Source organism: Schistocerca nitens, chromosome 2, assembly GCF_023898315.1.
Source record: "Schistocerca nitens isolate TAMUIC-IGC-003100 chromosome 2, iqSchNite1.1, whole genome shotgun sequence".
Classification (NCBI taxonomy): Eukaryota; Metazoa; Arthropoda; class Insecta; order Orthoptera; family Acrididae; genus Schistocerca; species Schistocerca nitens.
The window spans coordinates 781,477,265-781,500,671 of NC_064615.1; the positions used below are offsets into that span (position 1 = coordinate 781,477,265).

The 23,407-nt window shown below is 39.7% G+C and overlaps 1 protein-coding gene across 3 annotated transcripts in view; it reads left to right on the forward strand.

Moving 5' to 3' along the window:
• LOC126237033 (ribonuclease P protein subunit p30) overlaps window positions 1-21,459 on the forward strand; it is an 87,573-nt gene extending 66,114 nt beyond the window's left edge. For 2 of the 3 annotated variants that reach the window (XM_049946792.1, XM_049946793.1), the window contains 3 exons: window positions 3,229-3,296; window positions 6,093-6,172; window positions 21,264-21,459. In XM_049946792.1, the coding sequence (XP_049802749.1) occupies window positions 3,229-3,296; window positions 6,093-6,172; window positions 21,264-21,415 (300 nt within the window). In that variant the 3' untranslated portion in view covers window positions 21,416-21,459. Of the gene's footprint in view, window positions 1-979; window positions 1,107-3,228; window positions 3,297-6,092; window positions 6,173-21,263 lie in introns of all 3 variants that reach the window. The other variant, XR_007545022.1, reaches the window with a different exon arrangement.
• Window positions 21,460-23,407: the final 1,948 nt, after the last annotated feature.

Consider the following 23,407-nt stretch of genomic DNA (forward strand, 5'->3'; position numbering starts at 1 on the left):
GTGCGGCCAGACATTGCCGCTTGTTGGAAGTTGTTGGATTACCTGGCCAAGCACAGGGTTGTTACATTGCTAACCCCTCCATACAATCCAGATCTGTCAGCGGCAGACTTCTTCCTCTTTCCCTGGCTCAAGCATGACCTCAGGCGACACCAATTCAGCTCCGTAGAATATGTCCAAAATGTCGTGACGGCGTCTCTAAGGAGGATCATGGGAAGTGAGTTCCAGAAGGCATACATGCAGTGAGAATCAAGTTATATGTGTTTTGTTGAAACACAAGGGTGCTACTTCGAGGAATACTAAGGATTTGTACCAAAAATAAAAAACTTTAAATTAATTCAGTCTGCCTGAAGGACACAAATCTTTCTACACTGTTCCATGATTCTCTTGTCTCAACTGCATAATCGACACCTCTGTGGGAGAGCCCCATCTGATACTTTACTGGTCTCCCTAGTACAACAGCTCCAGTGAAGTGCCATAATGTTTCTCCCATAGTCACTATCCTACAACAACATCCACATTTATCACATGTGATGCTACCAGAAAACGCTAACACACACTTAAAATGCAATAAAATAAGAACTAGTGAATACTTACGTTCTGATGAGTTGCATAGGTAACTTCCAGATGGGCAGATGTAAACATGACACTGCACTAAATCCACACTTGAACTTGGCCTCTCTGTGATTGGCGGAATTAGGCTGACTTTGGGCTCCTCTTGAGTGTTTATAGTCATTACAACATTAGCTATGTGGTGGTATTGTGCACTAGAACAATAAGTAGCCATTATGAATATAGTCTTGATCCATGTGTGCTGTTGTGCATATTGATTGATAATATTATTTGCCAAAATGAGCAAAGAGGCTGTACCTTGTACCTGATCCTTCTAGCAACTCGTCGTCTACTTTTGTGTCCCTTAACGTATTAACCTGTTACGTTTTTGTTTCCTTTATAAACTGCACACTGGCTACTCTGGGAGAAGAAGGCGCTGCTTGCCTCAGCAGCCAATGTGCTACGAGCCGATCAGAAGCTTCCACTGTCTGCATCCTCTGGTCAGGGGCCAAGTAAAAGTGTGCGATCGATACACACCAGACTGATATTCTGTGAGCGTAAGTTTAAGATTGCAGAATACATGAAATGAATGGAAACTAAATAATGTGATTTTTAAGAACTATCTTATACAAATGCTATCAGGAAAATATGGATGTATCGAAACACACACAATGATTGGACGGCTGGCAGACGTAAACACAAAAATGTGAACACCCCATAAATATTCACTGACTGTAAGTTGTAGATTGAAGAAGACAGAAATGAATGAAAGCTGACTAAAGCATATTAACAACAACAATATTAAATGGACACTATCCCAAAATTATGAAAATCACTGTAATGTATGCAAAACAACACGTAGCATTCCAAACTGATGGTGTTGATCTCAAAGTGTTTAGAGAGTGTGATGGACTGCCAACTGCCAATTGGATTACTGGTGGTAGTTTTTGGTATTTCACAGAGAAGGGCGGTAGATTTTGTGACTGGTTTGTGTAGTTGTTGGGTGTCCATTGTAGAGTGTGCCAGTCAAGCCCCAGGAGGCATTATAAGAGAGATGCCATGTGCCATATAAAGAACTCTTAAAATTCAGAGAATAACTTATCACAAAAAAAGTTTTTGAACACATAATTGCCAGTTCCCTCCAGTAAAAAAATAAGATTGGTAGAAAGAGAATATTAGTACACTGGCTGAACCATACCACATTTCTTTTCCTAGTGAGTGAAATAGGAAAGGAATAAGCTGATTTACTGAGTGTAAACATTAAATTTGGATGCTCGCTCTGATATTTCTTCACACCCAAAGTAACAACTCCTCACAAGCTTGAAATTTTTTTCCCCAGAATAAAACGTCATTGGTCAGAGAGATGTAAACAAAATAAATAAACTAATTTTGAGTTGCACGCATTATATTGTTAATGTTTTAAGTCTTTTACAATGGATTAAAGATATTTAATTTTCTGAAAATATTTTTTGATACCTCAGAGTTATCAAGTGGCCTTAGGATGTAAAAACTGAAAGTTTAATTACAGATTATTCAGTATGTAAAAGGTTAAGGAAGGTATCTGGGAGACTACTAGTTTTGGCTGCTGAGCAGTTGCAGTGTAGGGTTTAATGTTCTCTCAGTAGTGGTATAATCAGAAAAAACAACCCACCATTCATATGAAATGAGTTTGTGAGTTTGTAAAAATGGAAACACTAACTCATGTTGAATAGGAAAATTTTCTGTGGCCAAGATCACTTGCTATTTTATTTTATTTCACCATGATTGGTTCATCAAAATCTTGCTGCTATCATTGCATCGGAAAATTCTTATAAACATGCATATGTCACCATTACAATGAGAACACTTCCCACTCATAGGAAATGACATCATGTTGGCTTGTCAAACATATAAAAAGAACATATAAAATATGCATTGCACCAATTGCGTGCCCAGGAGTGGAGGTGCGCCATAGAAGGCCCATTTGTGACGCAAGCATGTCACAGGAAAAACTCTGCATGATTCTGTTGAAACCAGTCATTTTTAATTAAAATAAAACACAGAGCTATCTTGGCTGCAAAAGATTTTCCTATTCACCAATGACAGATTGCTCCTTAAAAACATGTGCAATCCAAGTCATGTTGCTTAATCCATTTTGGTTTTTTAAATGAACTGTTTCTAATTATTAGCCACTTTACATGGTAGGTATATTTTTTTGTTTCAGTTTTTGTGTTAAATGAAGAATACAATTAGAATTAAAATATTTTATTTTCAGTGAATTAAAGTGTATATTGATCTGTTCATGTATGACAAATAACTGGAAACATCTATTCATGTTGAGTGATTATTGAAAAGTCAGCATGTGGTAATTAACAGTTTAATGGTCTAATTTTTATTCTAGTACAAGTACTAGGAATAGTAATTTATCAGCTGCATTTACATTATATTATGTCACTGAATGCTGCTGTACAAATTACTGTTTTATGATTGAGCCATATGTAATCCTTTTACTCTCAGAGGTCCTCTATACTCTTAAAGTAAAAACAAGACGGGCAAAGTAGATATTATTAACTACTCTGCTAATTGTGTAGCAGTTAAGAGCAATTTATCTTATTAACATATAAAATGGAGACTATTGTGGAATCTAGTTTTCAAAGTTGGTATGAAAGCTGTACTTACAATTATTTTCTTTTATTTCAGAATGTCATAATTTCAAGTGGCGCACGAGAATCAAAATATATTAGAGGGCCATATGATATAGTGAACTTGTATCCTTTTGCATTTCTTTTGAAAAGTTCAGCATACATAGCATTAAGTTTTTGTAATTCATAGCTCAGTTCTAGCATGGAATGCGGTATCTTGTTTTGTTATTTTTATTATATAATTTATATTTCTTTTTGTATTAACATACATCTGTGTGGGTTGGTGTGTGCGTGTGCATGTATATTTAACAGAATCTACAGAACTCTGAAAAACTGGGAATCATTTCCATCAACTGAAAATTAAGAAAGTGATGAAGGATAGATGCTACGTCTCTTCATTACAACTAAAGAGGTTTATGTTTATGGGTGGTTATGATAACTGTAAGCAAGTAAATTGTTTGGTATCAACAAGCTATGACCCATGATCATAGGACACTGTTGGTAAAGAGAATAGCTGTCACTAGTGCGTCTTAGTCAGACTTCTCTAAACTCACTACTGCTTACTATCAAATGGAATAATGTAGATTGCTATTTAATGATGTCCTGTTACAACATGACACTTATTGTCCATGGAATATATACTGATCAGCCAGAACATTATGACCCCCGACCTGCAATCGGTATAAACCCATCCAGACAACAGCAGCATCACGTGGGAAGGAAGGACTGCTAGTCAGACAAATGCACAGTGCATTTAGTATCAGTTAGCGTATTGTCTGTGTGTAGAAAGGAGAAGGTGTGCGATATATCTGAGTTAGCCCATGGACAGATTGTGATGGCCGAGAGGTTTAGTACAAATGTTTCAGAAGCTGCACAACTTTTCAGGTGTTCAAGGAGTGCTGTGGGGAGTGTCTTCAGTACGTGGTGAAACCACATCCATACATTATGGGGTTGGGCAGCCACCCCTCATTACAGGTGTCGGACACGGTTGACTGGGCAGACTGATAAAACAGGACAGGTGGTGAACTGTGGTGAAACTAAAATCGGGCTTTAATGGTGAGCAGAGTACAAGAAGTGTCCGAAAACACAGTGCCCCGATCACTCCTAACGATGGGCCTCCACAGCCGATGACCCATGCATGTACCATCCTTAACACCATGACATCGGCAACTACAACTGAAATGAGCATGTGACCATTGGCACAGCGGCAGAGCATTGCATAGTCTGATATGCAAAGTAGAGATGCTGATGGGAGGGCATGAGTCTTGCAGGGGAACAACTGCTTTACACCTGCCACTGCGGCCCAGAGACTAGCTGGCGGCAGCTCCGTTATGCTCTGGGTAACATTAATGTGGGCATTCATAGGTCCAGTGGAGCTCATGCAAGGCACCATGACAGCCAAGGAGTATCGTACACTGCTTACAGATGACTTACATCCCTTCAAGAAGATCGTGTTTCCCGATAGCAGTGGTATTTTTCAACAAGTTAATGCACCGTGTCACAAGGCCATGAGTGTGATGGAGTGGTTCAAGAACACAGCGGCAAGTTGCACTTGATGTGCTCTCCTCCAGCTCACCAGATCTGAACCCCATCAAATACATCTGGGATGTGATTGAATGTGGTGTCAAAGCTCATCGCCCCCCTACCTGGAACTTACAGTAATTAGGTGACTTGTGTGTGTAGATGCTGTGCCAACTCCCTCCAGTGACCTACCAAGGCCTCATTGCCTCCATGCCACAACACATCGCTGCTGTTGTATGTGCCAAAGGCAGACATACCAGCTGATCAGTGTAGCTCTACATACATATTCCGTAAGCCACCATATGGTGTATGGCGAGGATATCTTGTACCACTGCTAGTTGTTCCCTTTCCTGTTCCACTCACAAGTGGAGTGAGGGCCATAAATGATTGCCTGTAAACTTCTGTACAATGTTTGATTTCTCTTATTCTTCTTCGTGGTCCTTACGTGAGATAAACATTGGTGATGGGAGAACCATTCTGCATTCTGTCATAAATGCTGATTCTCTATAGTTTCTCAATAGTATTTTGCAAAAAGAATATCTTCTTTCCAGGGATTTCCATTTTAGTTCACAGAATATTTACATAATACCCGTGTATTGATTGAACCTACTGGTAAGAAGTCTTGTGGCGGGCCTCTAAGTACTTTTAGCATCAGCAAGCTGTGGTTGATTACCTCCCTGTCATTGTGCTGTTTATTATGTTTCTTTAACACTGAGATGTAATCTTATAAGTTACTGAAAATAGTATTTTCTAAAAATTTGTTTTGAAAATGTTTTTTCAGCTGCACTGAGTGAAAATTTTTCTCCGGTACAGAAAATACCATAGACTTTTTAGGTGGCTATATTGTTTAACGTATCGTTACTGTTTATTTCCATTTTGTTAATTAACATATATAACTCAAGCATTTGAAAGAAATATATCTGTACTGTAATGAGTTTATGTGAGTGTGCAAATAGTATTATTTTAAACAGGTATCTTCTTTTAACATAATTCTACCAAGAAATTGAAATAAAGTGAAAGACAACCAGTTCTCTACAATAGCATATAATCACGTGTATGATGATAGATCACTGCTCACAAAATAGAAAATTCACTGATTAGCAGAGAGACATGTAGAAAAGAATTATACAGCGCTGAACATTTGTATTAAGTTCTTCTTTAGCACTAACGAGCTGGTACATGGGCACATTTTCTCTCTCTCTCTCTCCTGTGTGTGTGTGTGTGTGTGTGTGTGTGTGTGTTTGTTTGTTTGTTTGTTTGTAACTGAAGTGCAGTGTCTGAGGCTTAGCATTTTATCATACTTTTCTAGATGCACATCTGCATCTCATGACCTCAAAAATTAAAGTATGAAATTTTTTTAGTTTATTTTTCGTTTAATATTTTGCCTTAATACTGACTCAGAGGGTTAATTTTTGGACTGAGTGAGGAACAGACAAAGAAAGCAGTTAGCTCTACATGCAGATCCTTACTTACACATGCAGGTACCAGTAATTATAGTGTTTTGTTCTAAACTAATTTAGAGTTTACTTCCAAGTATGCATGTTTTCCCTAGGAGCACTTACTGACAAACTTTTGGATGCTGTTGAATTTTCGTGACAGTGTTAGCTTTTTGCAACTGCAACAACTTCTTTGAATAGGTACAGAATGTAGTTTTTCATTCTACAAATGTGCTTCTTGAAAGGTGCAAAAACCAACCTTATTAAGTAACCAGTATTTCCTTACCTACTTTCAGAAACTAGTGTCCAAAAAAGTTGTCTTGTGTAAATGGAAATTCAAGAGACATAAAGTCTTTTGATGCCACCTATAGAGCACTATTAAAATTAATCACAAAAATTTGATGTAGGGTAGATACTGGGCACCATAACATGTTTAATACGCAGGAGTAAGATACTCAAATGTCTTGTGCATAATGTATTGGAATTGAAGACTGAAGTAAAGAACTTTCTGTTGGTCAGTTTCTCCTACTCCCTTGGGAAGTATCTTCAGGGGAACCCTTAAAATTAATATCCTATGTTCCCATAACCCTCCTGGCCTCAACCTTTGTTAGTCATGAAATTACAATGAAATACAGACCATTAGCTGCTTACGGCCATTGATAAATATCGACGGAGACAGTTGAAAATGTGTGCCCCAACCAGGACTCGAACCCGGGATCTCCTGCTTACATGGCAGATGCTCTGTCCGACTGAGCCAACAAGGACACAGAGGATAATGCAACTACAGGGATTTATCTCCAGCACGCTCCCGACGAGACCCACATTTCCAAATTACTGTCCACACACTACATTGTAGTGCCACTGCCCAGTACACTCATTACTTGTGGCAGTCAATCTACCGATTCTCGTAACAGTTTGAGCAATGTGAGTGCATTCGCACTGAAGAAGATCATTGGCTGGTAAGCCTTATCTGTAGGAAGATGGTAGGATACCATCTTCCTATATATATTTGCTAGTCATTGTCCTTACTCGTCTAGAACCTTCTCTATTCACATTCCTGCACTACACAATCCTCTATCCCACAAACACATTCAGTCTTTTTACTTCTCTCTTTTTCCATTACTCCCCCCCCCCCCCCTCATGCCCCTCCTATTAACCTCCTGATTGCACCTTGCTGCCCTACCCTCTCTCCACCTCGTCCCTGTACTATCCCACAAGCCGCACTTTACCATCCCTTGCCCTTATCCTGCTATCCCTCCCCCTCCCCATCCCAGCCTCCTTATACCCCAGTGCGCTGCTGCTCACTGTTTGGCTTCAGCAGCCAGTGACTGTGGCCGTGTGTGTGTGTGTGTGTGTGTGTGTGTGTGTGTGTGTGTGTGTGTGTTATGTATTTCCGACGAAGGCCTAATTGGCCGAAAACTCACTTTCTGACAGTCTTTTTATTGTACCTATCTGCAACTCAGTATCTCTGCTATATGGTCAGTAGCAACTATCCTTTTCATAATAGTGTTTACATTCAGTGCTGGATTTTCCATTGTTTGATTCTGCCTGAAGGTTTTTCTTTCATCCTGTAACCCAGTACTGTTTTCCTTTGTTACTGTTTTCTAATGCATTACTATACTCGGTGTCTCTTCTTTTGTATTTTTCTCTTGTTACCTTGCAAACCGAACTGCATGCTCTGCTTACAAGCCACACCATATGAACCATCTTGGCCATGCATAAGAGACATCAACAAGACCGCACTGATTGTTGGTGCAGCATCTCATGTCCCACATCACTCCTGCCGTTATCATATATCCTATACCAGTACCTTCAAATTGATCACTCTTCCTATGTCACTCCGAGTATTTTTGTATATTATTTGTTGTACCTTCCTGTGCCACATGAACTTCTGCCCCACCCACCAAGCCCCCCCCCCCCCACCCTTTCTCCTCTCTGTTCCAGTCTGCACCTATTAACTTCATCTAATCTAGTCACATATGTTCCTCTTTTTCACACTTATCCACCCACATTACAATCTTTTTATTTTATTTTTTTCTTTGATCTCTTTGTGCATTCAAGCCAATTTCAGTTGGTTTTTGCCTTTTGTTATCGGCTTACTTCCTCAGATTTCATCTTGTTTCCCCTTACTTAATCTGTTTCATCCTTTTCAAGATTTTTCTCACGTTTTGGGTGTATTTTTGTGAATTTGTTCAGGCATATTTGTATGTTATTTACAATTTTTTTTTTTTTTGCATTTTTATCCATCACCATCCTTGTTCCTTTTATCTGCATCGGTACAGAAAAGTTTCCTTATCCCTAGCCAGAACCCAGTTCCACATACTATTCCTGCATTGTTGCTTGGCTCATGGAATCCCCCCCCAAATGGCCTTACTATCAAATTACCAATCTCCTGCTGCCACCTATCCTTCCACAGTGATCTCCATCTGTTCAGATTCCACCAGTTCTTAACCCTCACCAACATAGTCCTACAAAACCATATCAATCAGGCCCAAACTTCCTTGCAGTAGCTCTCTCTATCAGCAAAATTACCCTGCTATTCAATCCCAACCTCCCACACATCTCCCTCTCGCAGACCTACTACATGTACCCCACCCTCAAAAACTCCCTCCCACCACCATACAGAATACAGAATCCAGAACCCAAATGGACCTGAAACACAGTCATGAACCTTTCCTCCAAAAGCCTTAGCACTGCAGAAGCATCAGTCTTTTCCAAAGGCTTCACATTTTACCCCACTCCCCAATTCAGTCATGTGGGACTTGTTAAAGACGTTCTCTCTTTCTTGCAGCCTCACAGTGGAAACATTTTCTTGCCACCAACACTACCAATCAGACTCAACCAAAGGACAATGTTGAACACTGCAAATTAGTTCCTTCCTCCATCCAACTGTGATCCACCCCACTGCCCCCACATCACTTTCCAGAATTTCTTAACCTCAAACCTGGCCTCACCATCATTCCTCAAATCCTTCAACATGCAAACTAACCTTACATTCACAGAAAGAATCGCAATCCACCACCTAAAAACTGACCCTGACCTTATAATTCTACATACTGACAAAGGCTCCACCATTGTTCTTTTGAACTGCAAGGATTACCTGGCAGAAGGACTCTGTCAGCTACCAGATTCATTCACCTACAAACCCTACCACAGGGACCCTATTCCGGAAATCCAACAGGGTCTCCAGTCTCTTCGAATCCTTAGGCCCATTCTAGAACCTCTTCCATAAGTCCATCACTCTCCTCACCCCTACCACTCCCTGCACTCCTACCTTCTGCATGATTCCTAAAGTCCGTAAACCCAACCACTCGTATGCCCCATTGTGGCCAGTTTCTGTGCCCCCACAGAGGGAATCTCTGCTCTCATACACCAACACCTTAAGCCTATTACCCGCAACCTACCCTCCTATATAAAAGATACCAACCATTTCTTCCATCAATTCTCCGCAGTTCCTGTTCCTTTACTACAAGGTGCCTTGCTTGTCACTGTTGATGCCATCTCCCTTTACACTTTACATTCTTACTGCTATAGAACACTGCCATTTTCAATGTCCAACTGATTCCAAAACTAAAACCTCCTTCCAAATCTTCATGACCAACAATATTCTCACCCACAATTACTTCTCCTTTGAAGGCATTACCTGCAAACAATTCCGGGGTATGGCTTTGGGCTTCTACAAGGCACCATCGTATGCTGACCTATTCATGGGCCATCTAGAGGAATCCTTAATAAACACCCAGAATGGTTCAGATTCATTGATGACTTTTTCGTGATGTGGATCAAGGGTGAGGACACCCTATCCACATTTCTCCAGAACCTCAACACCTTCCCTGCCATTTGCTTCACCTGGCCCTACTCAACCCAACAAGCCACCTTCCTGGATGTTGACCTCCACCTCAAAGATGGCTACATCAGTACCTCCGTCCATATCAAACCTACTGACCACAAGCAATATGTCCACTTAGACAGCTTCCACCCATTCCATACCAAGAAGTCCTGAGTGGTCCCTCTCAAAATATACCAAGGGTCTCAGTGAGGCCTTCACAGACCATAATTACTGAGTGACAACTTTGTACAAAAACAGATCTCCAATTCATTCTCTCTCCTCTCACCTACCACCACCTCCTAAAGTCCCATCGTCTGGCCACAGAGGAGCATTCCCCTCATGACTCAGTACCACCCAGGACTGGAGCAACTGAATTATGTTCTCCACCAGGGTTTTGACTACCTTTCATTGTACCTTGAAATGAGAAATGTCGTATTCACTATTCTTCCTACACATTGTCCTTGTTCATCCCTACCCCTCCCTGCTCCCAATCGCATGCCTCTGGGCTCATATCCCTGTAATAGACCTAGATGCAAGACCTATCCCATATATCGTCCCACCACCACCTACCCCAGTCCTGTCCAAGCGTCATCTGTCCCATCAAATGCAGGGCTATGTGTGAAGCCAGTCATATGATCGATAAGTTAAGCTGCAACCACTGTGCTGCATTATATGTGGCCATTATAACCAACAAGTTGTCTGTCCACATGAGTGGTCACTGACAAACTGGCCAAGAAACAAGGACCACCCTGCTGCTGAGTGGACTGCTCAACAGGACGTTCCTCATTTCAGTGACTGCTTTGCAGCCTGTTCCATCTGGATCCTTCCCACCAACAACAGCTTTTCTTAACTGCGTAGGTCGGAACTTTCCGTGCAATATATCCTACATTCCTGTAACCCTCCTGGCCTCAACATTCATTAGTCATTGTCCTTACCCATCTAGACCCTTCCCTGTTCCCATTTCAGCATTACACAACCCTCTATTCCACCAACACACCCACAGTCTTTTTACTTCTCTCCTTTTCTGCTGCCCCATCACCCATGCACCCCCGTTCCTCCTCCTAACTTGCCGACAGCACCTAGCTGCCCTACCCTCTTCTCCATCTCATCCCTGCACACTCCCACAAGCAGCCTTTACCGTCCCCCGCCCCTATCCTGTTATCCCTCCCCTTCCACTTCCCCCTCGCCATCCCAGCATCCTCCTTCTCTCCATCACTCAGAAGTAGAAGTTTATTGTCTCGTAACATACAATTTCAAGCCATTGACTTAAAGTACAGGAGACTCGTCAAAACACAAAAACTGGTTTACATTTTTCCTTATAATACCAGTAATATAATATACAGTACTGAATAATTACTTAATTAAGCAATTAATAATGTTTCTTCAAAAGTAACAGACTTTTAAGATTAACAGTCCTAATTCTTCTACTGAATAGTAACATTTCTGCACTAGTTTCTCATATAAGGATTTTTTTCAGTGTTTCTAAATTTTTGCTGGGCAATTCTCTCCCTTTCACTTTGTTATAAATTTTCAAACCCGTATAATGTGGAGTTTGAGCATAAAGTTTCAAACGGTGGGTGGGTAGCACAAAATTATTTTGATTTCTGGTGTTGTAATCATGTTGAAAAAGATTTGCTACAAATAAATAAGGGGTTACTGTGTACAAAAATAATCAATTCATATATGTATAGTGAGGGAACACTTAATATACTTAGACTTTTTAGGAGTGGGTGACATGATTTTCTTCGCCCTACATTGTGCATATTTCTAATGATGGTTTTCTGAAGTTTTAGTATTTGACACATATGGCTTGCTTCTTCTATCATGCGCTGCTGCTCACAGTCTGGCTTCACTAGCCAGAGACTGTTGTCATGTGTGTGTGTGTGTGTGTGTGTGTGTGTGTGTGTGTGTGTGCGCCTATTTCCGACAAAGGCCTAGTTGACCAACACCTCACTTACTGGCAGTCTTTTTGCTGTGTGACACAGCATCTCTGCTATATGGTGAGTGGCAACTATCATTTTCATAATATTGTAAAAATTAATATAAACTGCTGAAAAACGTTTTCCATCAACTACATCTCTCTCTCTGTCTCTCTCACTCACTCGCTGTGTGTGTGTGTGTGTGTGTGTGTGTGTGTGAGACTCAAGGGGTCTGGGGAATGAGAGAATAAGCCTTATTAATGTAAAGAAATAACTTTGCTGTGAAATAAAAACAAAAGAAGTAAATAAAGACAATGTTTTGAAAGTTTGTATCTGTGAAACTAAAACTGGCTTCTTGATGACATTCAACACCATATTGTTCCAATGTGGTGGAACGTGCTTGAATCGTCCATGGCTTGCTGTCCACAATTATGTCGAGACATTGCGTCTCAAGATTGTCCCACTCTTGAACAGTAGCCCTTCTGATGTCACCCAGTATGTGAAGAGGGTTCTAGTGATGATGCTGAGCAAGTCTTGACTGACCCCAAGCCTGCTCAGTCAGTTTCATGTCAGAAGATAACCACAAGCCATTTCATTCTCTAGATCCTTACATGCTGGAGTAAAATGTTCAAGAGGTAGGTGAAATATGAGTCCATTGTCAAAATGTTGGCTGTAGTGCTAGAGGATACATTGAGGTCCCTGTGCGAATACTGCACAGCCCTCAACTCGCCCATAGTTGTGATACTAGCCAGAAAACAACTGACCCACCTGACTGGTGAACCTGTGGGACTGCGTGCTTGAGATGTGCATTGATATCTTGGTGCCTCCATGCTATTGTTAGATGATCATGTGCCCTCTGACAAAGCATGAATCCAATTTATCACTGTCTCTATTTTTAAATGTTTTTCATAACATTGATTAAAGAACTTTAATTCTTTGTGCAGGCAGGATTTTAGCCATTAATGATTTAACTGCAGGTCATGACTTAAAGAAGTCATGATGTGATGGAGAAGATGAATACAGGAATTTTGTGTACTGTGACTCAACACCTCTGCATTTGCCATTGCTTTTTAAGGCAGTGTACCACTTCAGTCTCAGACTCGCTCGATTTCAGCACCTCATCATTAAACAGTTGTTGGGATCCTTCAAAGCCGTTTAAGTGTAGTGTGGCCTGTAAGCTCATTTAAATGTTGCCCTGAAAGGTAGCGTTAAAATATGGAATGCCATGTATAAGTGTGTTTGCTAGCATCACTTGACAAAATGAATGGCTTTTAGTAGCTGGGTTATATAAGAACGGTCTGTGGCACCAGATGACTCTTCAGCTATGTGAAAGCCTCCTTATGAACTATTGGTAATACAATAGAAGCCCTACAATTGCTGTATACAAAGAGTGAGCTGTGGAATGACAAAAAAAGTTTGGAAAGTTTGGAAAAGTGCACAATGCAGTGTTATATGGTTCTGTATTTTGTACAGTATTTAAATTTAAAGAGCATTAGAAATAAAACATTTAAAAAATTTACTAAATACACCAGTTAAATAAACTTCACTCAAATGGTGACCAAACTGTAACACAACAGTAGCTCCAAATAAAATATTGTACAGCACTACAATGTATAAAATACACTCAAAATACAGACTTTTTACAACACTGTCAGTAAGCTGTGTAGTTTTATTTTTCTACTGCTGTAAAGAAGACCACTAACTTTTTTCACATAGTCATGTCATGAATTTTCTTTTATGTGTATTATTTTATGTCCATTAGGTAAAGCAACTGAGTATAGTTTACATCGCCTTGCCTTCCATCCACATAATTATTTTGTTTATATTATTCAATATTTCACGTTTACTGAGAACATCTTCTATGCTTTCATCCTTCTCATTTTTGACTGCACTTGCAGCATCATTTATTACATCATCAGTAATGTATTTGTCATCTGTGATCTTTAAATTCAGTTTCTCAGTGATGACTGCTCAACAGTTCAAGCCTTCAAGATCAGTACAATACTACAGAACTTCATGTGCAGACTGGATGTCATTGCTGTTGAAACCTGTGTCAGTGTATTATTCATCTGCTGTGTTTTGTTCACTTGTTCCAGCAATTCCTAATACTGGTCAGGCTGATTCTTTTCCACAGCTCTGAATAAGCAAGTCGTCAGATTTACAAATTTCAAGAACATTCCCATTTTTTTTACCTGCTGCAGTGAGCAGTCAACGTGACAATGAACCTTATATACTCACATGGTGTGTGTGTGTGTGTTTTTGCAAACACGAAGTTTTTATTTTTCTATCTTCTTACTGCAATACATGAGCAGGTGGGTGAACTAGACATTGATCCAAGATCAGTAAGCTTCTTTTCTCAGCTTGAGTGATGAGAGGTGCTTTCTGACTGATGGAACTAACTCTTGAATCTTCTCTACAAAGATTTCACATGTCATTCAAGCATTCTTTGCATATAATTGAACTATAATGATGACATGTTTACATACAAAGTATCTCAGACTTTTCCTGTTGCCTGCACAGTGTTTTTAACTTACGGCTATTTGATTTATTTATGGCAAAGAAGACAGTACTGTTTTTATTCATTTTGAAACCTGTCTTATTTCCTGAATATTTTACATCAAAAGCTCTGGTAGGAAGCAGTTAATAATAAAGTGCTCTTTTGTCACTATTATATAGCCAATGATCATTTAAATTTTTATCTACAATTGCTAATGTAGAATTTCAGGACAGTGTGAAGCAGATTCAAATTGCCATGTAAATCAAAATGAAATTTTGTAGTTTGGGCTGTATCAGTTGGCTCATAAAGTAGTACACCTTCACTTTGCTTTATTAAAACCCACCTATAAAGATGTTCATCAAATACACTGTCTTTTGCTATTTCCGTTCTTTTTCTGTCCATTCCCAAATCATTTTCAACTGAATTTACAAAACTTGTAAGGTTATTTTCTTCTTTAATCCATTCCTGATTATTTCTTTATGTACACCAGACTCACATGCTAAACTTGCTTGTGTGTCATCATTCTACACACAATCAATAATTTGTAGTTTATAACTCACAGAAATAGTACATAGTTATTTTGTTGAGCATCTCTCAATGTTAAGCACGAGACATGTATTCTTAGTTGTGCCTAGCAACAGTCCTGATACAATGATGATAACACACAAATCTAAGGTTATGTTTAGTTACACCTTGTCCCATTTGGTTATTGTTTCCATTCCTTAATGGTTGCAAGGGTAAATGATACTACAAAAAAGCTACGTGCAGGCTGTTAGGGCACTGCACAATATCTGTATCTGTGGTATGCTGGAGCATACAGTTCAGAGGAGTAGGTAATTCTTGATCCTTGCACTGCTTTTAGTAACCAAGGGTCAGGGCAGATTTGTGGCTGATGACATGCTGTAGATAACTGATTTCATTGAGAAAGTGGCATTTCACTAAGCTTCATTTCAGTCGGATATGTTTTAGTCTTTCCAGTAAGTGACACAAATGGTTAGTATGTTCCTAAATGTCACTGAGAGATGCTATTATGTCATCCAGGTACACAATGCACTTATCAGGCTTCAAATATTGTAGAATGCCTCTGTAGTGTAGGTGACATGCTTCTCAACCTGGAAGGTAATCTATGACACTGATAATAGCCTGAGGAGATGTTTGATTCCAATATTATAGCATTAATTGTAATTGATGGTATATATTTTGTAAAGTCACAGTGGTGAAGTACCTACATTGCTGCAGATTGTGTAGCATCTTTGTGACTTGTTGTGCACTGGTGCAAGTGACAGTAATCATAACAGAACCAATAAGGTCTGGCTCTGTCTCAGCACCTTTTAGGTACATGTACAGTTGGAGAGACCTGTGAGCTGGTGCATTTATCTGTGACATTGTCATGCAACTGCAGGCTGTGACTCTCCTCCACCACCTATTTTTGGTGGTGATACTGCTTCCAATAAACAGGCAATGCAATCCTAGTCAGTATACAGTGGTACATTATAGAGGTGGTCAGTACTGGGTCTTCCATATCAAACAGTGCAGCACATTATGTTAATAAATCAACAAATTATTTCCTCTCCATTTTCTGTAAGCATGCAGATTTTCTCATAATGTGATGGTGTGGTTTCCCTGGTATGGGCTTTGTGCATCTAGCTCCCATCTGAATTCATCCACTTCTACTACTTCCAAACTGGCTATTAGGTTATCACATTATAGCTTTCCTTTCTCTTCACCAAAATTGTCAGTGGCAACAGGCATTCTAAAACCTGAATGCCCTTCTACAGCACTTGATATGCTCTGCCCCATAAAACATTTCCTCCTGTCCAGTTCTTCATTCTCTGGCAGGATCTCTAGCATAAATTATGTGTGCACTGGCATTTTTGTGCCAGCAGCAATCCAGAGTACCTTCCCCATTCCTGTGGAATCTTAGCCAGGGAATCTTAACTTTAGGGACCATACACATTTTGTGGCTAGCTTCCACACATGTTTAGCTAGCTTCCTGGGCCTTCGGAAATTGCTTGTGGCAATGTGGTTATCTCTGCTTTAGCACCTAGAGGGTACTACTGCTGTCCATCCAGTAAAATAGTTAGCTATGACCTGGTAACCCTCTGGATAATGTATAAAGAGAACACGACTGTGCTTTGTAGGTTATTGCCTCATTCACACTTCCATTTCTCCTGAACTCACAGGTCTGAGCATTTATTCTCCTAATCCAATCCATAAACTGCTTAAGACCTTCACTGCTCTTCTGTGTGATATCGTTCTATTGTTCCCTGTAATACTGACTTCTTTTCCAATGACATAGTACATCCCTCAGTTTTTCATACCATCTCATAACTTTGTATGCTGTACCCACTAATGTACAATGTGTTTCCCTTAACAGCTTTTCCTCACTCTATTGTCCTGGAGCTGTTACTGTTTTCAGTTCTTGAAAAACATTGTGACATATGCAGCCTGCAGGTTTTTCAGAAAGTAAGGTGATCAAGTTATAGTACTACACACCAGGGTAAGGCCTCAAGATCAAGTCTTATCAAAATTTTCACCTTCTCTTCTTCATTCAATTTCACTGCCTCCTTAAGACGCAACTCTGTTACTTCATTGAGCAAATGTTACACAACGTCCTGGGTACTAACTTGCTCCGCTATAAATGCTTACCAACTAAAGCAGAAATAAGTTAAGCCTTGGGATGAGGTTATTGAATAAGGTTTTCAAATTCAGCATGGATTATTGGTACACGATTATGGAGACTGATTCATATATGATATTGATAGTTATCAATATTTTGAAGTGTGATCCGACCTGGTTTAGTTGTTCATGTTTTGTCATGAGGTAAGTATATATTCTCCTAAATACACTCATTGTCTTACTTTGTTTCAATAATACTGTTACTGTAGCCTATGCAAGGTATAATTATTTGTTTAAAAGGATATTCAGGCAAGATAGTGGGATAGATATTCTATGCATTGCATACCCTTAGTTTCACTACCAGTGTTACTTCGCTGTTTGTTATGTTTTATGTACTTGAATTGTGTCAAGTGAGTCATGGAATGGTTTCTTAATAAAAACCATTGCTGATCCTACTGGTGTACTGCTGTTGAACTACTGTTTTTGCTATGAAAATAGTAGGCATAAAATTATAAAAAACCCATCTAGATTTTAGTTTTCCATTGCTTCCTTAACCCACTTCAGGGCTATGTCCAGATTTTTCATCTGAAAGGCCACAGATGATTTTCTTCTTCTTTCTTGTCTAACCAAACAAGTGCTTTGTCACTTACGTTGCTCCCAACAGTATCTTATTACCTCAAGATGTCTTGCTTTTCCCACGTGGAATGTTTCCCTCTATTATATTGATAACAGACATAGTTATTCATGATGTTTAAAGCTTTCCCGGACTGATTGTTTCATGAAGAATGGCTTTTCACCTAGGCAAGTGAACAGAGTGATGAAGACCTACAAACGATGGAACAAGGAAGAGGAAGAGGCCTTCAGGTCGACTGTTTATCTACCATTTATTGGGAATATTTCTTCACAGATAGGCAGAATATAATGACTTGTATGAATATCAAGAGCTCAGATGGAAACCCAGTTCTAAGCAAAGAAGGGAAAGCAGAAAGGTGGAAGGAGTATATAGAGGGTCTATACAAGGGCAATGTACTTGAGGACAATATTATGGAAATGGAAGAGGATGTAGATGAAGATGAAATGGGAGATACGATACTGCGTGAAGAGTTTGACAGAGCACTGAAAGACCTGAGTCGAAACAAGGCCCCCGGAGTAGACAACATTCCATTGGAACTACTGACGGCCTTGGGAGAGCCGGTCCTGACAAAACTCTACCATCTGGTGAGCAAGATGTATGAGACAGGCGAAATACCCTCAGACTTCAAGAAGAATATAATAATTCCAATCCCAAAGAAAGCAGGTGCTGACAGATGTGAAAATTACCGAACTATCAGTTTAATAAGTCACAGCTGCAAAATACTAACATGAATTCTTTACAGACGAATGGAAAAACTAATAGAAGCCAACCTCGGGGAAGATCAGTTTGGATTCCGTAGAAACACTGGAACACGTGAGGCAATACTGACCTTACGACTTATCTTAGAAGAAAGATTAAGGAAAGGCAAACCTACGTTTCTAGCATTTGTAGACTTAGAGAAAGCTTTTGACAATGTTGACTGGAATACTCTCTTTCAAATTCTAAAGGTGGCAGGGGTAAAATACAGGGAGCGAAAGGCTATTTACAATTTGTACAGAAACCAGATGGCAGTTATAAGAGTCGAGGGGCATGAAAGGGAAGCAGTGGTTGGGAAAGGAGTGAGACAGGGTTGTAGCCTCTCCCCGATGTTATTCAATCTGTATATTGAGCAAGCAGTAAAGGAAACAAAAGAAAAATTCAGAGTAGGTATTAAAATCCATGGAGAAGAAATAAAAACTTTGAGGTTCGCCGATGACATTGTAATTCTGTCAGAGACAGCAAAGGACTTGGAAGAGCAGTTGAATGGAATGGACAGTGTCTTGAAAGGAGGATATAAGATGAACATCAACAAAAGCAAAACGAGGATAATGGAATGTAGTTGAATTAAGTCGGGTGATGCTGAGGGAATTAGATTAGGAAATGAGGCACTTAAAGTAGTAAAGGAGTTTTGCTATTTGGGGAGCAAAATAACTGATGATGGTCGAAGTAGAGAGGATATAAAATGTAGACTGGCAATGGCAAGGAAAGCGTTTCTGAAGAAGAGAAATTTGTTAACATCGAGTATAGATTTAAGTGTCAGGAAGTCATTTCTGAAAGTATTTGTATGGAGTGTAGCCATGTATGGAAGTGAAACATGGACGATAAATAGTTTGGACAAGAAGAGAATAGAAGCTTTCGAAATGTGGTGCTACAGAAGACTGCTGAAGATTAGATGGGTAGATCACATAACTAATGAGAAGGTACTGAATAGGATTGGGGAGAAGAGGAGTTTGTGGCACAACTTGACCAGAAGAAGGGATCGGTTGGTAGGACATGTTCTGAGGCATAAAGGGATCACCAATTTAGTATTGGAGGGCAGCGTGGAGGGTAAAAATCGTAGAGGGAGACCAAGAGATGAATACACTAAGCAGATTCAGAAGGATGTAGGTTGCAGTAGGTACTTGGAGATGAAGAAGCTTGAACAGGATAGAGTAGCATGGAGAGCTGCATCAAACCAGTCTCAGGACTGAAGACCACAACAACAACAACAGGCAGAATATTGAGAAAGTATCAAGTGAGAGTCATCTTTCGCCCTCCTTCCAAAATTTCATTACTGGTGGGATCCGTTAAAGACGACCTGGGCCTGCGTAAACCAGGTCTTTACAAAATTCCGTGTGAATGCGGCAAATCATATATAGGGCAAACAACACGAACTGTGCAGGAACACATTGTGGAACACCAACGGCATACTCGCCTTCTCCAACCCATCAAGTCCGCAATCGCCGAACATTGTATTTCCACAGAGCACTCCATGAATTGCGACGACACAAAAATTTTGGCCCATACATCAAACTTTTGGAGCTCGATTATCAATGAATCTGTGGAAATCTGTGTCTGACAATGAGACTCTCATCAATCGAGATAACGGTTATCAGCTAAACTCTGCTTGGAATCCTGTTTAGAGAAACTTCGTAGTCGACGTAGTTATCTGCATAAAGATGGAAATCGACCTGATACCGATACGCCAGGCTTTCACAGTGGAGGGCGCGAGGCACAGCGCACGGAGCCGTTATGAACGCACACGCTGAGCAGCGCATGTGCAATGTCACCTCAGTACGGCTTTAAATAGTGGAGCTCAGCGCGTACTCGCCAGTACTACTATAGTGGCACTCACCTGAAGATGGCCAGAAGACTCTGCACCGAAATATCGTGGCAGGACATTACTGATATCCGGCAGTTCTCCCGTGTTTTTATGGAACAAGCAGCCTTTTCTTTACATTGAGTGAGGTGGTGCATTGGGAGGACGACGGTTCAAACCAATGTTCAGCCATCCCGATTTAGGTTTTCTGTGATTTGCCTAAATCACTTCAGGCAAATGCTGGGCTGGTTCATTTGAAAGGGCACAGCCAACTTCTTCCCCATCCTTCCTAATCCGATGGGACCGATGGCCTCACTGTTTGGTCCCCTGTCCCAAATCAACCAGCCAACCAACGTTGTGTTTATGTACACAATAAAAATGTCTTTCATCAACAGGGTATGAAGTACAATATACTTTTATATTATTGCCACAAATACTGCTTGCACATCTGCTGTATTCCTTGTTGAACAAGAGAATGGGAAATGGACCATGCTGCTGACACAAGAAGTGGAAACTGTACTGAATTCTAAACACTGTGAATCTTTAACTACTATTCATTCATTTTGGTTTAATGTATGATTAAAAATCAAAATACATCAGTTTTTGGACTATGTGGATTAGCTTGCTTAAGGTTGGGAAGCTTCTGTGCACTGGGTTTTGTCACGTTATCCTGTTGCCCCCACCCGTAGTGGAGGAAATAGCATATATGGCACAGACTGTTCTTTTGTATGTCAGCAGGACACTATTACTTCAGCAGTACTGAGTTAGATGGCGCAATGAACAAGACTCTGTACACCTACGTGGGAATAGTGGGGTTTCAATTCAAATCCAACCATACAGATTTAGGTATTCTGTTTGGTGACATAATCAGTTAAGGCCAGTGATTGGATGTTCCATATGGGTTGAAACTGCAAATTCTGTTCATTGTCCTCCACCTATCAGAACTAGTGCTTCATATATAAGGATTTCACTGTCAGTGCCATGTCAAACCGTAATGTTCCTCCCTTCCTTTCTGACTGCAGCAGTATTTGGCAGTGATTTTTACTGTATTTAACATAGTTTCCTTGATTTTATTTTACAGATGGCCGACGTTGTGGCAAGATCATTGCGTGTATACAAAGTGATACATCACCAGGAAGAAGTAATGAAGTGTCAATAACAAACATCTGTGACCAGGAAGTGAACATGGATGAAGAAGATTTGGGACCCACACAAAAGAAAATGAAACAGTGATATGTGTCTTTTTAATTGTACTATTGTAAACAACTTTGACTGTTATCAGCATAAATTATTGTTATTATTTGTGTGATTTTTTTGTATAAAATTCTTCATATTTCCATCCTAATATTAGTGTTGTAAGGAGATTCCAGAAGGTTTAAGATTGATTTTGTATTGATAAAGCCAGAAATTTCAGAACCAGATTTTAAACTACAAAATATTTCCAGGAACACTTGTGGACTAGACTGAAACTGAAGAAATTGCAGAGAGGGAGGAAATTAAGGATATGGAACCTGGAGAAATTTAAAGTTGGTGAGAGTTTCAAAGATAGCATTAGGCAATGATTGACTGGAATGGGGGAAAATCAAGTTATTTACTTATTTAGTTAGTTTGATTCATGTTGCATGGGGATAAATCATGATGATGTGGAAGATGAATGGATGGCTTTGGGAAATGAGCTAGGGAAGGTAGCAGCTGATCAAATAGGTAAAAAGACAAGGCCTAATAGAAACCTTCACATATCACAGTAGATATTTTATTTCATTGACGAAATGAGAAAACATAAAAATGCAGCACATGCAGTAGGTGAAATGGACAAAGACATGAAAGAAAATGAGATTGACAGAAAGTGCAAAATGGCTAAGCAGGAATGAGTAGAGGACAATTGCAAGGCTGTAAAAGCATTCATGACTAAGGGAAAAATAGATATTTTCTGTGCAACTGTATGAATATCAAGAGTTCAGATGGCAGGCCAGTACTAAACAGAGAAGATGAAGATGAAAGGTAGAGGGAATATGTAGGGAGTCTATATAAGGGAAACAAATTTGAGGACAATATTATAGAAAGAGGAGAATAAGTAGGGGGAAATGAGATGGGAAATATATGATATTCTGACAGGGCGCCTAAACATAAGACAAAACAAGGATCCTGGAGCAGATAAGAATTATTGAGATCCTTGGAAGAACCAGCCATGACAAAATTATTCCATCTTATGTGTAAGATATGTGGGACAGGTGAAATACTCTTTAGATGTTAAGAAAAGTGCAATCATTTGAATTACAAAGAAGGAAGATGCTGACAGGAGTGAATAATAACTCGTGGTTGCTGGCAGGAATTTGTTACACAAGAATGGAAAAACTGGTGCCGGCTGACATTATGGAAGATCATTTTGGGTGCCAGAGAAATGTACGAACATGTCTGGCAATACTGACCCTTTGGTGTACCTCAGAAGAGAAATTTAAGAAAAGTAAATCTATGTGTATAGTATCTGTAGATTTAGGGAAAGCTTTCGACGGTGTTACCTAGGGTACACTTTCTGAAATTCTTAAGGTATTAGGGGCAAAATACAAGGAGTAAAAGATTATCTAGAACTTGTACAGAAAATAGATTTCATTTGTAAGAGTCAAATGACATGAAAGGATACTGTAGTTGAGAAGGGAGTAAGATAAGCTTGTAACCTATCTCCAGCTTTATTCAATATTTTCACTGAGTAAATTGTGAAGGAAACAAAGAAATTGGGAAATGGAATTAAAGTTCAGGGAGAAGAAATAGAAATTTTAGTTTCTACGATGACAATTCTGTTAATGACGACAGAGGACCTTAAGATGGGTGTGTGGAATGTGTGTGTTGAAAAGAGGGTACAAGATGAACATCAACAAAAGTACGATGAGGGTAAAAGAATGTACTCTAATTATGGCAAATTATGCTGAGAGAATTATGTTAGGAAATGAGACACTCAGAGTAGTAGAAGAGTTTTGATGTTTGGGCAGAAAAATATCTGATAATGACTGAAGTAGAGTGGATAGAAAATACAGGCCAGTAAGCAGGTTCAAATGGTTCTAGGCTGCAGTAGTTACGCAGAGATGAAGAGGCTTTCACAGTAAGATTAATGGGAGAGTTGCATCAAACCAATCTTGAGACTGAAGACCACCACCACCACAACCACAACAATAGCAACAGAATACTATGTTTCATAAAATATTTTCAATTTCTGCAATTACAAAGCTT